The 16,775-nt window shown below is 40.3% G+C and overlaps 1 protein-coding gene across 1 annotated transcript in view; it reads left to right on the forward strand.

Annotated features, from left to right (window-relative positions):
* The first annotated feature begins 3,258 nt into the window (after positions 1-3,258).
* Htr4 (5-hydroxytryptamine receptor 4) overlaps positions 3,259-16,775 on the forward strand; it is a 103,603-nt gene continuing 90,086 nt past the window's right edge. Inside the window, exon 1 of the mRNA XM_021150569.2 lies at positions 3,259-3,305. Coding sequence (XP_021006228.2) covers positions 3,280-3,305 — 26 coding nt within the window. The 5' untranslated portion in view covers positions 3,259-3,279. The remainder of the gene's footprint in view (positions 3,306-16,775) is intronic.

The raw sequence follows: 16,775 nt of genomic DNA on the forward strand, positions 1-16,775 counted from the left end.
TCTGTTAACCTTTAACAACAGTTTCCTAGCCGTATTTCAGATGGTTTTGAGGCACGCTCACCTTGTGGGCTTTCATTCCCTATAGCCATGTAAAAACTTAAAAGCCAGAGAGCTGAGGGCTCCTGTGAGCACAATGTGGAGGGTTGTAAAGATGAAAGTTTCTTCTCCCCCCTTTTACTCTGTAAGGAACAGTGTTGTGTGTGACTACGTCCATCAAAGAAAATAAGCTCTGCAGACCCTGTGTTCTGTGCTCCCGACATTTTCTCTTATGACATGTACAATGCTGGAGTAATTCTAGTGGCTGAGCTTGCTGTGGTCCTGAAAGAGTACTGAGACAGTCACTGTCCCTTCTCTTCATCTTCCCCCAAAACTTACTAGGCTCCTTGTCTGAATGAAATAATCTCAAAGTGTTTCTTGGAATGAAACTCGTATGGAGAATACAGTTCCTTCTCTCCTAGACTACGTAATAGAATGCCACATAAATGTCATTATTATACCCTTGACTTGGAGATAGGGGTAGAGTGGAGAATTAGTGGTACTGCACCCTCAGGGATCATTGAGGGAGAGAGGCCAGAAAGATCCTAAGGGCTAGAGGGACAGGAAGTTTTCCTACGTCTCCTAGAAATGTCAGAGAAGCTGCACTTATATATTCTCATCAATATGGCTATGCAGATAAACCTTGAGTTCCAGAATTCATAGCTGTGCAAGCTGTTCCCAGGTTTGCCATGTGTTAGCTATGCAACTTTGCAAGGGAACCGAACTCTCTGACCCTAAGTTTCCTCATCTATGGGATAAAGATTCAGAGAGGGAAGGAAGAGAAGAAACTGTCTGGCATTCATAGCTATTTGGTTAATGGCAGCTAATTAAAATGAAATTTAGCAGGACTCACCCATTTAAAAATTGCTTTTATTTTATGTATGAGTATTTGCCTACAGATATGTCTATGTACTCTGTGTGTGACTGGGCCTGTGGAAGCCAGAGAGGTAACTGGATTCTTAGGATTACTAGCATTGTAGACAATTATCAGCTAGTGTGTGGGTGCTGGGAACAGAACAAAAGTCCTCTGGAAGAGCAGGTGTGCCCTGAAATGTTGATCATCTCTTTACCCTGACTTTGGCTCCTCTTTACTTGTAATGTGCTCAAGGATGCTAGTGTAAAATGATCCCCCCAAACCCCAGTGAGAAAGTTACAGGATGCCAAAACTCTATTTCCTCATTTGCAAAATAAATTAATTGCTTAATTTGACTGGCACATGTACAGAGAGACTACAATGAGCTGGGCAGGTTTGTAGGCTTTGAGGATATTAGAGGAGGCAAGATAATGGCTCTATTGAAGCTTACATTGAAGCGACAGAAACATAACATAAACAAAAAGGCTATAATTGACTACAATAAATGCATGTATCAGAATGAAACAGCGCAACACGGAAGGTAGAAATTCTCAGAAAATAGGGTCTGAGATCTTAGGCATGGAGAGAAGATTTCCTGGGGAAGTGACATTTGAGGTGAGAGAATAATTTTCATTGAATATAGGGAGAGGGGGGAAAAAAGCAAAGTTCTCTGGGGGTGGAGCCTACTTGTGATGTTCAAGAGAAATAGCATTAATGTGCAAGTGGGCAGTAAGCGGTGGACATGGATCAAGCTGGATTTGGAAAGATGCTCATGGTCACATGTGTATGGGCTGATAAGTTATGATGCACACTTCGGGGTTTATTGTGAGGGGGCTCCTGTTATGGTTGAGCGGTTTCTTCCTGAATGCTCACCAAGGCATCTAAAGGCTCAGCTTGAGTTTCGTGGTTCTCCTATTTGGATAAATGAACTCAAGAGATTTTGCAAGCAGATTATATGCTAGCAGAGCTGGAAGCTAACACAAGATGTTCTCCTATAATCTCTTCCATTCTTTAGAAGTAAATGATGATGCCTGGAAGGAAAAGGAGCTTGTCCAGAGTAACCTGGAGAGGCAGCTGGGCTCTGCCCCTGCATCCTCTAACTGACTATGTGGTGGAAGAAATGGGATGAAAGCCTTAAAGATTGTTTTGCACAGTGGGTTAACAGAGCCAACTCAGTTAAGTGAAGTGAGGGGTAATGAAGAAAGGCATGTAAGGGGCTTCTTCAGGCCTACATATAAGAACTCCCAGTAATTAGAAATTTAATTTTCTCTCGATGGATGCTAGGACTACTTAGCCTAGAATTCCTAAGTAAGCTTTAAAGTCCTGAGTTCCTATGTTCAAGATTCCTAGACTCTGGGGCTAGGGAGATGCTCAGCCACTAAAAGCGCGTGCTGCACAAGTGTGTAGATCCTTGCCACCCATGTAAAGGCCAGAATTGGTCTGTAAGCTCTGTGCTGGGGTCAGGGCAGAGACAGGTGGATCCCAAACGTTTTCTTGCTAGCCAACATAGCTGACTTGGTGAGCATCTAGATTAGAGACAGACTCCCAAGAAACAAGGTGATAGAGGGGGCTCTAAAATATCAACCTCTGGTCTTTACATGCATGCATGTGGAGCCTGCACTAATGCACAGATAGATAGGGTAGGTAGAAAGCTATGTAATAGGTAGGTAGGTAGGTAGGTAGGTAGGTAGGTAGGTAGGTAGGAAGATAGATAGGTAGGTAGGTATATGGATGGATGGATGGATGGATGGATGGATGGATGGATGGATGGGTGCATACTTACATAGAAGTGGTTTGATTTCTGGATTCTCTAGGAAGTTTTTTTTTTTTTTAATCTGCTTGCACACATTTTCTGTTTCTGGGCAGAGAATAAGTATTTACTAGATTCTCAAATACCCAACTAAATTTGTGTTGTTTGAGAAAAAAAAAAAAGCCTGAACAATACTATGTTAGGCCATTACTATTTTATTTCTAGCAGTAGAGTTGCCTGTCTTCACTAGCTAGCATCTTAAGGCAGACCATAGAAAGAAAGCATCTTTCTGGGAAAATGAAGAGAAACAAATAACATAGAGTGAATTAAAGTAGCTGCGTGTTTTTGTACCAGATCATCAGTGGAACAGAATTTTTCTGTGGCACTCAGCAAAACATGCCTCACACATCCAACCTAAGTGTGCTAGTAGCTCTTTGATATCTCTTTGATATAGTATTGGTTATTACATAGTTCTACAAAACAAAAATTCCAATTAGTAGAAGGCAAATTCCTTACTTGGCATTTTCTTCTTATAACAAAGACCTTTATTTTTCTGTGTTACCTTCCTGCCTAATATCTCATTTCCCTTGCAGGATCCTGTGGGCACTGAAATCCAACGTCCTCATGCCCATTTCCTGTAATGGACAAACTTGATGCTAATGTGAGGTAAGCTGTGTTTTTGGAGCCTTTGTGTTGCTGGACGTGGGAGTTTGTGACAGACAGCCTCTGCAAATCTGTTGTAGTGGAATTGCAAAGCTAAAATGGATTTCTTTTTAGCTGTTGCATATATAACCAGGAGTGTGGTATATTGCTTGGCTATTAGTGTTTTATTATTATGCCTAAATGTTAAAAATCCAGCTGTTAAAATTTCTATCTGTATGAACCAATAGATTCCACTTAAAGATACATATTCATTTCTGCAATAAGAAAAGTTATGCATTTGAACAGAAGCAATGAGATTGGAGATTATCTATTTGTATCTAAACTTCAGATGTAAATCTAAGTAGTTTTGTTTAGAAGGTCCTAGTTTGCCCACCTTTGTTTTCAGCCAGGGCATCAGATCATGGTCATAGGATACCAGATGTTTGGATACGGTGTGGAGTTATACTAACCTACGTAGTTGTTGTTCTTGTAATTTTCTGTAAACCTTGGGGATGGGAGGCTTTACCTAGAGACTTGCTCTGATTTATTTGGCTTTACAAAACAGTGCAGAGGAAGTTGAATTTAAGGAAGTTTAAGTAGTCTGCCTTTGTAGTCCTTGAGGTTGAAGATTCTCCACAGGTAACTGTAGTTGGAAGACATCTCAAAGTCACATGCCCTGTGAAATCACAGGAGACACTTTTTTTTTTTTCACTTGAGATCCATGAGAAAGTATGTTCTAGGTATTAATCATGGGTCTGTGATCTGGTTGGATGTAATACAAACTATGACAGCTGGCTTGACAGGAATGCCAGCTTGGTCTGATTTGAGTGGCAAAGTTGTACTATCATCCCACCAGAGGATAAAATTTGAAATCGGTGGCATGTGATGAGTTTTGAATAAAGAGTTGTTGATCATGTAGCCATCAATGTACAATGCATATTTCAAATAGTGTTGCATCCTAGTACAGTAGATACAAAGAGGTATTATTTATCAATAAAGTATTTTACACTCTTAATAGAAGACATTGTAGAGTTTGTCATTCACCCAATAGCAAATAACTTGCTGCACTTGTAACATTCCACATAGATTTGAAAACCTACTGGCATGTGTTTTCCTTTCCTCTCAAAGCTTGTGAGATTATTTAAGCAGAGAAAATAATGGAAACCAGAAAACCCAGGCTTTCATTTTGTTAACCAGAAAACCAAAGTGAGCAATCCTGGGGATACAATGTTGCAAAACAGTGTTTAAGTTCTAAACATTGAATCAAATGGGGTCATCTGGTTAAAGTGTGCCTCTTGGTGGGGGTGGATAATTCAGGCATTATGATCCCCTACCTTGCTAGCTTTTAGACATTTATTTATAGCAGTGTTAGCTTTCAATGGTGGAATATGATTCAATTACGTGAGCATTAGCGGTTCTCCTGGGATACTGTGGGAAAATGATGTGGGATTCAAGATGTTATCACACCCCAGAATGTTGTCTGTAGATTGTTCTGTCAGTCCGTTTTTTAACTGGATCCTACCAACATATGTTCATCCTTAACCACTCCCCCTCTCTACCCACAATATTAGTAACAGGCAAATGTCATGGACTTTCTATTCATTTCCTCATCGGTACAGCCTCTGAGTGTCCATAACAACAACGAAAAAGGATATCTTGGCTCACATTTGCCAAATTGTGATGCATTTATCATCAGTAATTCACAACAAATCTAGGTTGTATAACAACAACTTTTTATTATCATGAGGGATAATATTATTTTATCACTTATCAGGTGAAATAAAATTCCTTTTCATATAAATAGTCAGATTTGATAGTGAGTTTATGTAAAGAAAAATGAAATCCAGAAATACCTATTAATAAGTTATTAGAAGCAATCACAATGGCTCCATACTACTAATGCTGTTCTAGAATATTCTAGGTATAGCTAGAGTACATTTTACCATTTTGAGAAAAGAGACAAGAGGGTCTTCTTTTGAATTGCTGTCTTCACATGCAAGGCAAACACATAATGAGGCGGGAACTGAAAACTCTTAAGTTCCTTGACCAAGAGAGAGATTCTTTTAATTGCTCTGTGGACAGGGAATGAACAAAGAGGAAAGAGAGAAAGTAGAAGAGAGAGAGTTTTAGGAGAGGAAGTGGCTTGGCTTGGATAGGGATTTAACAACCAATGGTCTAGCAGCTGTAGCAGAAATTAAGATTAGTTATATATGTGTGTATAAACATATGCATATATGCATATGTGGTGAATATGTATATGCTCACTAATGTGACACACACACACACACCACAGTGGTATGTATGCTGCCCTCTCCCAGATCGCAGTCCTTCAGTGACATTTTAACTTGCTGTAAATTGGGTGTTGAGTGTTTGTGTTGTTGGATGCAGGAAATCATCATGAGACATAATGTTGATTTGTATCACTACAAGTTAATACTTAAGCAACCCTAGGAACTATAAATCATCCCTCTTCAATTATGTTCAGGGTCATAAACTTTTCTGTCTTCTACTCTCCTATAACTGTTTTGTCAATGAGTATATTGTGTGTGTGTGTGTGTGTGTGTGTGTAAAATTAGACAGATAGCTGACATGACATTTCTGTCTGGCTAAAGACATTTCTGTCTGGGTAAAGACAGAAATATGGCTTGGAAAAAAGAATTTAGCAATGAACACCCAGAGGAAACAGCGTAGTGTGAGACAATAAACATATTGTAAAGTTCAGAAATAATTTTCACATTCTTGAGCTGTAAGACTGAGGAACTCTAATAAACTCTCCCAGAACATGAAGAGAAAAATCTTTGCTTGAATTTTGAGTTATAATAAAGTGTCTTACAGAGTTTGTGAAACTCTATTGACCATTTCAGCGTTTGTTTATGTATCTTTATTGAATTTGCTTCTATGGCTCAGTCCTTACTATTATCTATCCATCAGAGTTCCTGGCTAGACTCATCAGGAGCTAATCCTCACCAACATAATCAGAGGTCATTTGGGACCAGCTATTGTGAAGCTTAAAAATGTTAAGACCAAAATGAGGGCCACATTTAAAGATGGACGAAGATGTCAGGAATGGTAGAAGAACCCAAAGAGGTACCCAGTGGGCCGTATTCTTTGTACATTAGAAGAATAAGAAAAGAAACACCGGACCTTCCTTATAGGCTACAAACTACAATGCAAACACCTCCTCCTACATTGAGAGCAAGGATGGTAGGGTAGCCCAAGTCATGGTGAAGCATCATAGTGAGTCTGGACCTATTTGGGAAGTGAGCTCAGATAAGTTCTTTCTATGATAACTAGCATCTCACACGTTTCACAGTAAACTGCCAGGCTGACAGATTCTTCTACACAATCTGACACCCACAGAATTCTAGGGGGGTTGGCCCCTATGTTTCTTTTGGGGGCTCTGGAGTAGATGGCTCTGTTCTTTTCTGGGGAGGGTGGGAGGAAAGGGAAGCAGTTATCTCTAATTTTGCAGTAGCTGCTCTTCCCAGATCTTCTTTTTGTTGGGGGAGAATAACTCACTGGTTCTCTCTTCTCTGTAAGGCAGGGAAGCTACACAATGTATCTGTAAAGGCTTGCTCCTTCACTTCAGAGGCAGCTTGAAGAAGGCTTATATTTTTCAAAACCTACTTTATTCAGGGTTCTTAAATGCTTCAACCTCCCTTCTACCCCACCGACCAGAGTTAGGGGAAAAGAAAGTTAATAGGAAAAGGGAACTGTGGGCCTGTTTAGAGGTAGTTCCTTGGGGCAAATTCACTCTTCTTTGACAGAATGCCAGCTGTCCAGTTCAACAGTGAACACCAAACACAATTTAGTAGCAGTGGCATGATCCAGCAGAAACAGCAAGGCGCAAGTCCGTGGAAGTGTCCAGAATCAGCCGGAATACCACTAGAAGTTCTTTGGCACATTTCTCTTTATGAAGTGAAGGCCAACAAAGACCAGGGAAGACCAACGAAGTGTTGCATGCTGTAGAAATGCAAGAGAATCCTCTCACTGTTCATGGGGTTCTATTTATAGGTTTTTTTTTTTCTAAAAATATAAGTCATGTACCATCTCAAGTGTTTGTTTTCAGTAAAGCATCATGTGACCTCTCACAAGACATCTTCCAGAAAGACATGTGACCCAATTGAGTTGTTAAAGAAACCAGAAATTTCCACTTCAGCCTGAACTTACTGTTTATATAGCTGCATACACTTCCATTGATATATGGTTTCCTTGCCTCAGGTCACCCTGCAAGCAAGCCACATCTGTATTCCTTTCTTCCTGTTGCTTATTACAGGCAAAAGGCATCTGCTTTTGATGACTTTTTCCCATGGATATTTAGTTCCAGAAAATACAGGGTTTAGTCAGCATTGAGTAGGTAGAAGAAATCTTTAAGATAAAGACCCCAAACTGTGTAAGATCGGTCTTCCTTTGTATTTAGCTTCCTTGTGTTGGTAGCTTCTTGCCACCCTGGATTCATCTTCTTGCCTGCTGGGCTCTCTGAAGTTCCCTCTCTGCTTCCCCTGAAGTCTCTGGTGTTTCTTTCTTCCTTTTTCAATAAGAGCATCCTCATTTGGGATTCTGTTTCTTCTATGCAAAATGGCTCAGTATTCTCTTCTTAATGTTTCATATTAGCAAGCAACAAAGCATCTTATACAGTTAAAAATAATAAATGGTAGCAGTCCTCTTCTTTTGCTATGGTTCTAAAATCCCGAGAACCAAATTTACACTCAGTAAAATAAGGCTGGGTAGAAGTGTCCAGGTTCTATTGTACATTTTATCTCCCAACTTCTTTGTGTCTCTTTGGCTTCATTTGCTTTCATGATAATGCATCTACATCTTCATAAACTGACTTTTTTTAAAAAAATTAGAAAGACCAAAAGTTAAACACTTTAGAAATAAAACACATAATCTTGATATAAAAACATGTCTTGTTGCATACAACATGGCATTCATTAAAATCTGTAACAAAGGTAAGTGGTGAGTTTGAATTAGTTGCCCAGTTGCCATAATGTCCCATGTCCAATGTCACAATTGGTTACTTTAAAACATGGCTTTAGGTATTAGTGTAGCTACAAGAATGTATTACAATTCAAACTTACAAAAGAAAAAAGGGTAACCGTTGTTTCAGTAGAGATGCTGGTTTGAGGCTGGATTATTAGCACTGGTGACAATACATCTTAGGTTTGACAAAAATCTGGGGATGAAGTAGAATTTCTTAATGCTAACTGTTTCAGAGTCTTGAAGTAATTCACAGATATAAATTGCCCTCCCTAGAGACTTAGCAATTTGGAACCAGGGTTAATTTTTGTTTGTAACCTGGCAATTGGAGTTGGGAACAGGGGCAATGTTAAGGCTGGGAAATGTTTTACAGGAAATCTCTCCTCAGGCTCTGAAATTGTGACATTCATTAGCATGTAAGGAGAATGTGGGTGGGTATGGTTTCAAAGGAGTTATTTTTATGTTGCTTTAGAGATTTAAATGGTAATCATACTCAACTTTACAGCCCAGCTGACAAAGTGATGATTTTCCCATTAATTCTTTTGATTAGATCAGGGGCACAGCGAATTTGAGCTGAAACTCACCCTACATTGAATGTCTTTGCGCCTAATATGGTCCCAGGGAGCCTCAAGCAAGATACATCACAGGTCACCAGCAGGGCAGTAATGTGCATGTCAGTTTATTGGTTGTAGCTTCAGTTCCACATCTCTACATATAGGGAGCATCACACAGTTTCTCATGCTTCTACTTTAGAACTACACCCAGCAGCGTACCACAGCGGCAGGAGCGGTGTGGTTCTTGGGAACGATCCACATATGGGTTCAAGTCTTGCCTTTCCCCGTCACTGGATGCAGGTCCCTGAATGGATTACTTAGTTTCTCGAGCCATGAGTTTGGGCATTTTAAACTGTAGCTGCTGAATAGCCAGTAGCTTTATGCTTGTCAGGGTGTACTTTAATTCTGACAAAACAGAAAATTATTTTAAACTTTAATGTTTCATACATGTCTACTGTGTTCACATCATTACTGCCCTCCTCGTCCCTTCCTCCAGCCCCTTGCATGTTTCCCACTCAAATTCATGATCTATTTTCTTTAATTATCATTGTTACATACTTATGAATAAATACAGAAGTATATCCCACTGAGTCCATTTAGTGTTCCGCATATGTGTATACTTTTAAAGCCTGACTACTTGGTACCCAAGTAACCAAGTGGAGGGCTTATCCCTCAGGAAAACCTATTTTACCTCTCTCAGTAGTCATTAATTGCCTATGGCTCTTCACCTAGGAGTGGGGTTTTGCAAGATTTTCTCCATCCATGTTGGCATATCAACTGGTGTCATTACTTGGGTCTTGATTAGGCAGCCATATTGTTGAGATTTCACAGATGCAACTTTCCTGTCAGAGAAAAAGGCATGGTCTCACAGCAGACATCTGGTTCTCTGGCTCGTAAAATCCTTTACTTCCTCTTCCATGATGTTCTCTGAGTCTGAGGCATGGGAGTGTGTTGTAAATAAGAAAGATCCACATCACTTCAAATCACCACTCACAATCATCCTTCTGCTCTGCCTTTCACTCAACTGCATAGCTGCCTCCTGGTCTCTTGGTGTCTTAGCCCTCCCTAGATTCTTCTGAAAGAACCTGCTAGCTCTTCTCAGTCTTTAATTGGAATCCCACATTCCAGTAATATGTTTCTGGATAGTTTCTTATGACCTTCCGTAAATGCTCTTCCTGCAAAGAGCTTGGGAAAGGAGAGGCAATGCATGATTTTCCCAAAGACGTTACATTATCTATAATATCCTCATCTTTTATCCAGTAAAACTTATCTCTGTATATAATAGGATTAAATTATGGTCTGCATCAAATAGTTGCATATATTGCAAATAGGTTAGCTTATTTTGCCCTTCTTTATAAGAATGAGATATTATGAGAATCAAGAAACATAACGAAGTATGACACCGTGTCTCACAAAGCGTTGTTCAATGCTATTATATCTTTGTGCATAAATAGGCATAGATGCACATTTATTACAAAATAATAAAATACTGTGAAAGAATCATGAATTGGAAATTATAACTAAGCTTGTCTGGTTATTGTGTATACTCTCCACATGTTCCAAACTGTTATGTGGAATAATTAAAGATTTAAACTTCACACACATGTAAGCATGGGGTTTACCCAAGACTAAAATCCAAGTATTTTCTCTCCAAACCACTGCTTACTTCAGATGACATACAATTCTTAAAAGACAAACTACCTCCTAATGTATATATACATTTAGATTCAAATGTTACATAACCATAGCTAAACCTGAAAAAAAGGGTCCCAGAGAATAAAAGCAAAATATAAAATTGTTTGTCCTTGATACTTTGAACATTTGATACGAACAGCTTGCTGTGATTTAGTCATACTGTGAAGCAGGTGACTTGTAAAAACTCACTTCTGAAAATACTGGAAGGTCTTTATTAATAGATATTGCATAATTATACATGATGCTCCCTAACCTGAAAGGGATCTATCTTCATTTTCATCACAGCCACATTCCTAAAAAGAGCAAAGTTAGTGTTTTCACTCATCTTTGCTTGATGATGAAAAAGTATACTTCTAGATGTGCAAAGTCATTGTGAAATGTTATTGCATCTGTGTGTGTGTGTGTGTGTGTGTGTGTGTGAGAGAGAGAGAGAGAGAGAGAGAGAGAGTGTGTGTGTGTGTGTGTGTGTGTGTGTGTGTGTACATGAGCCCACGGCCATGTGTTTAGGTCAGAGGACAACGTTTAGGAGTTGTTTCTCGCTTTCCACCACACCGGTTCCAGAGATTGAACTCAGACTCTAATCTTTAGAGCTTCACAGTTCGCCACCCCAGTTATGCTGCGGAAGGACTACCATTTGGCATTTTATACTTGATTCCCAAACCAAAGGCCTAGTAGACATGTTTGGCTTCTAGGGTTTTATGAAGTGATTAAAACTCTCTTTGGCACTTGGGGGGCAGGGCAACTTTCCTGAGTAGTCTCGGTTCCCTCTTGTTGGAAAGAAGCCTTTTGAACTGCTCTGTTAAGGTTCTACATAGGGTGCAGGTAGCCAGAGGGTCGTTGATCTACTGGCCTGCCCCATGAGCTTTTGAACCTTATCACTTCAGTTTGGGAAACGGTAGTCAGAACTATCTCTCTGCCTACAGATCTCTATTATGACATATGTTTTCACCTTGATACTCAGTTCTAGTGACATTTAACAAATAGGGTTTTGTTCAGTTTAAGACCCCTCCCCCTTTTTTTTTTGTTCAAGTAAGGAACTGGAACACATTTCCTAATAAATGCCTGGTAGGTGATTAGCACTCTATCAGCCAGCTAGTTATGTTTAGGCCATGTTCTATTTGCATTTCTAAAGAACTTTAGAAGGAATCTCTCCCTTTCTCATCTGCCCACTCTCTTGCTCTTTAGCTTATAATGTCCTCATGCAGCTCAGAGCCTGTGAAAACTTCTATACAAAGTGCTCATCTTTGATGGCTCAGTGCTATTGTTCCACCGAGTATAATAGATACAGGTGTGTAGTTATTGTAAGCCCTCTAAGTGCTCTTTGTGAAAACTGAGACTGGCATTTTCCAGTCTCTCTCTTTTCATAACTACCGCCCTTGCTCATTTACACAATTATTTCTAGAAAAAGTGTGTGAAAACATACGTGACATCATAGTGATTTTTATCACACTTATTTATTTTCTTTCTTTTTCTTTACTTCTTTATTTACTTGTGTGTGTGTGTGTCCGTCCAAGTATGTCATGGCCACATTTGGAGGTCAGATAACAACTTGGAGGAATAGGTCTTTCTTTCTTCGATCATGCGGGGACCCAGGAATTGATCTCAGGTTATCAGGCTTGGTGGCAAGTGCTCTTACCCACTGAGTCAGCTGTAAGTGATGATAGAATGAAGCCACCAAACTAGAGCACTCCATGGGTGGAAAGAAAGGTTTATTAAGGGTCAAACTTCTAAGGCTGACCTTACCCCAGGATGCAGGTCAGCAGAGGAGGAGAAAAATGGAGGGGAAGATAGCAGAGGGTATGTCAGGAGAATGGTGTCTTTGAGTGGCTGTTTAGATTGATTGGAACAAGATACCCTTGCCCAGGGGAATTGACCTTTGGCACAGATTAAGATAGGGAGGTTTCTGGTGAACAGAAACTACCTTAAGAGATCTGCTTTTCTAGTAAACAGAAATCTTGAGGATATTGGAGTCAACTGAAATGGAGAAACCAATGACACATTTGGTTAAAAAAAAAATCCGATAGAGACTTGGTCGTGTTGTTATGGATCCCAGTAGTAAATGTTTCCAGCAAGATTTAGATGCCACAAAGCTATGTGATGAATTGTATGGAATCAAAGTTGATTCCTAAAGGGACTGATGGTGTTTCCAGCTATTGGAAGATGAATGTAGCTTTCCAGTTACTGAGAGCAATGAGACTGTTCTTGAATGGGGGTATTTCCTTCCTGGGGTTTCGGGGATCTTTCCTGCTCTAACTTGCAATGACTATAATTTTTTTTGTTTTGATTTATTTTTTTAGAATTATGGGCATATATAAAAGTTAGGATCCTGACCCTTCTGTAGTTACTAACCCCTAATGAATGCTTATCAGAGCAAACTACCTATAGCAGGTCGATAAGTAATTCTAGAAGTAAAATTCTTCATTTCCACTTTCTGTCCCATGCAGTTGCAAAAATCAAATTGAGCACTCTCCATAGTAAATAATTGTTTCATGAACATAAAGACTATCATGTTTAAAATCGCACAGATATTTGGGAAATGCAAAATGCACCGAGTTTTAGATGAGATACCATAATTTTTTTAATTAGGTATTTTCCTCATTTACATTTCCAATGCTATCCCAAAAGTCCCCCATACCCTATCCCCCACCCCCCTACCCACCCACTCCCACTTTTTGGCCCTGGCGTTCCCCTGTACTGGGGCATATAAAGTTTGCAAGTCCAATAGGCCTCTCTTTCCAGTGATGGCCGACTAGGCCATCTTTTGATACATATGCCACTAGAGTCAAGAGCTCCAGGGTACTGGTTAGTTCATAATGTTGTTCCACCTATAGGGTTGCAGATCCCTTTAGCTCCTTGGGTACTTTCTCTAGCTCCTCCATTAGGAGCCCTGAGATCCATCCAATAGTTGACTGTGAGCATCCACTTATGTGTTTGCTAGGCCCCGGGGGAGATACCATAATTAAGATCTTAAAAATCTTAATTTCTTAGTAGAGAATATCCCTACCCTGAAGGGAGTGTTTTGATAGTTTGCTCTGAGACTGAACTAAAATATGTCATTGCCATATCGATAGAAGTTTTTTTTACAAAATAATAAAGTTGCCCTAGGAATCTTGAGAATCAGGAAAACTGTGGTTGATTTCAGTTTGTAACTTGAAGCATGTTGCTTTCTTAATGTGTGTGTGTGTATGTGTGTGTGTGTCTGTGTGTGTATATGAGTGTGTGTGTTGTGTGTGTGTGTATATGAGTGTGTGTTGTGTCTGTGTGTGTATATGAGTGTGTGTTGTGTGTGTGTCTGTCTGTGTGTGTGTCTGTGTATATGAGTGTGTGTGTTGTGTGTGTGTGTATATGAGTGTGTGTTGTGTGTGTGTGTGTATGAGTGTGTGTGTGTGGTGTGTGTGTGTGTGTGTGTGTGTATGAGTGTGTGTGTGTGTGTGTGTGTGCGCTAGTTTTTGAAACATTGTATTCCAGGCTAGCCTGAACGTGGTAGCAGACCTTTGGCTTCAGCCTCTTCACTACAGGACAGGCTCCACTCTGTGCTGATACTGTACATGGGTTGGGTCAGTTAGTTTGAGAAAGAAGGATGGCAGTTAGTCAGCCCTGCCTAGCTGAAAGATTTTCTAGGGTGTTCAGCCCACTTCTCCGGATAATCAGTCTGAAGCCACAGAAATGGCTTCTCAACCTAAGCACACAGGTGTGAGTAAAGGCAGAAATAAAGAAAGGTTAATCCACTTCAGGAAAAAGAAATAATTTCTAAGGTCCTCACTCTGTTCAGGTTGTCACAGCTGACGATGTTGGTGTGTGACAACTACTTGGTGGACTTCTCCTGGGAAGGACCGTTTCTCCCTCTCTGAGCAGCGTTCCCAAGCTGCCTGCAGTTCTTTGCCTAGGGTTGAAGCCTTGTTACCCACCCCGAGCTCCACATTAGCACTTCTGTTAGTGTCCTCCTTATTCAGCTCCTGTTTAGGCTGAAATATCAGTTGGACTTCAAGTGTGTAGCTTCTTGCCTTTCTAGGAGACACAATCTCACAGCCAACTTCCTAATTCTTGGGCTCTTACAACTTTTCTCTTTGGCAATGATCCACAAACTTGAGAAACACACACACACACACACACACCCCAATTGAAAAAGTAGCCACAAATTTAAAAGGGAGTAAGGGAACAGGGTACCTGGAAGGGGTTGAATGGAGGGAAGAGAAGAGGGAATGATGTAATTGCATTATCTAACATAAAAAGTTAGTATTTACAAAGAAGAGCCTTATTTAACTGTTGAAACACTGATGCTGTTAAGTAAGAGTAGGGAAGTGAAAAGTTATTTAATATATCTCATCTAGTCAAAAAAAATCTAAGCACTTAGTCATATTTTTTAAATATCTGTAATTCATATTTGATTAATTTTGACATGCTTCGATCCAATTATGCTGAACTGATGTGATTTTACTCTGTGGGGGAAAGAGTAGTAACCTTTTTTGACAAGCTTAATTTAGCTCCGATTTTTCCCCCTAATATTACATAACCTTAACTCTGCCACTTGCTTTCCATTCTTCCTGTCTCTGCTTAGTTATGCTTCATCATCTCAATTCTGACTCTGCTGGCTACTACATCCCCCTCTCTCCACCATTCCTCTAGCAGTCTGATGATGGGCTATCTTCTCGGCCAACCCCCCTACTCATACTCAATGTGAACTCATTCGTCACCAACTGACTCCCCAGAGCTCTGGGTCAGCTCCCGATACCAGTTGTAATTGTCAAAGTTGTTTGTAGTTATTTATTTAACATGTGTACTTCCTCTGCTGAACTTCATGTGCCCAGTAGTAAGCACCCTTCCTGGCATCATATACCCAGAAGTGGACACACGGCCCAGCATGTTAGAATGTGAAAGGAACTTAACTAAGATTTAAAAGGCTTTCATTTCACCTCTCAACTCTCTAAGCAACGTCTCCTTATCAAAAGCCTCAGGAGAGAAAAGTTCGTGCCTATGGGTTGTTAATGCCAATGACTACCTGGTACCACCAGGCAAACACTGAATCTCCATTGCAGCCATGGATTCTAAAGCTGAAGAGGTGCACATGAGCAGAACATGAGTTCTCTGGTTGACACTGAAATGCCTCTCCTGTGGAGTTATTTGTTGGCATTGGGACCTCTGGTGACAAGGTCACTGTGCCCTTTATTTTTAGCCCTTGGTGGGATTGATTCCTTTGCCTGGGCTGCCACCACACCCCTACTTCTGCCATTATTATCAGGAACTGAGTGTATGATAGACCATGATTTGGGCTAATCTTTCACTTGTGTTTTCTTGTTTATTCCATATGATAGCGTTGTGAAGAAAAATATTCTTACTTACATGTATTTCATGGCGCCATACAAATTGACTAGTTTTGAATACAGAGCTCAGACCTGTAAATGACACACTATGACATACCACTATTGTATTTATAGATACTGGCATCATCCTGAGCCCTGAAACCACCATTACTCATTTTGCCTCAACAACTGCTACTACTACTACCATGACTATCTTATTATGTCTTGTTCTCTACTATCATGACTGAGTTACTAAGTCTTTGCTTTTGCTGTTGTGCTAAGTGAGACCTTCCCAAACAATATTTTGTTTCCCTAGGCTAGCAACTCAAATAGCCTACTTTGAGTAAGAATGCCTATGACATACAGACTGATGGCATGACCACAATGTGACATGGTTAAGGGGAAAGATTTGTTATAGCTGAGACAGAGAGAGAGAGGGAGAGAAACACCCTGAGGCATCTGGAAGAGTCTAGAGCAGAGAGAGAAATTAGTAGACTGAACTTGGCTAGAAGACTGGATCTGGCCATGAGAGAAGCAGGCCCAGAGGAAATAGAGAGGGGAGTGGAACCGAGAGGGAGAGAATAGAAGAGAAGAGAGGAGGTGGGAAACAGAGAGAGGAAGACAAAGGGAGCCTAAATAGCAGGGTTATAAGGAAAAAGAGTAACTGGGGAGATAAGTCTATGAGTTAGAAGGACTTAGGGCAGGGAAGGAGGGTTGATGAGCTAGTATGGTCTTTGAAGTATGTAAAAGTGTGGGGTATTGAGGGAACCTAGAGGCCAGCATTCACTTTGACATGCTAATAAACACCATATATTTTAGCCTTTTGTCCCTTATGTATTTTAGAATTTGGGGAAATGGAATTCCCTTTGGACCTGGCACATCTCAGATAGGAGAGGCAGTTGCCTGTGACTCACAACCTCCTGAGGAAACCTCGCCCCATAAATAGCTTGTTTTCTCTTTGACTG

The sequence above is a fragment of the Mus caroli genome, unplaced genomic scaffold, assembly GCF_978045245.1.
Source record: "Mus caroli unplaced genomic scaffold, Mus_caroli_1 scaffold_19, whole genome shotgun sequence".
In the NCBI taxonomy this organism is placed as follows: domain Eukaryota; kingdom Metazoa; phylum Chordata; class Mammalia; order Rodentia; family Muridae; genus Mus; species Mus caroli.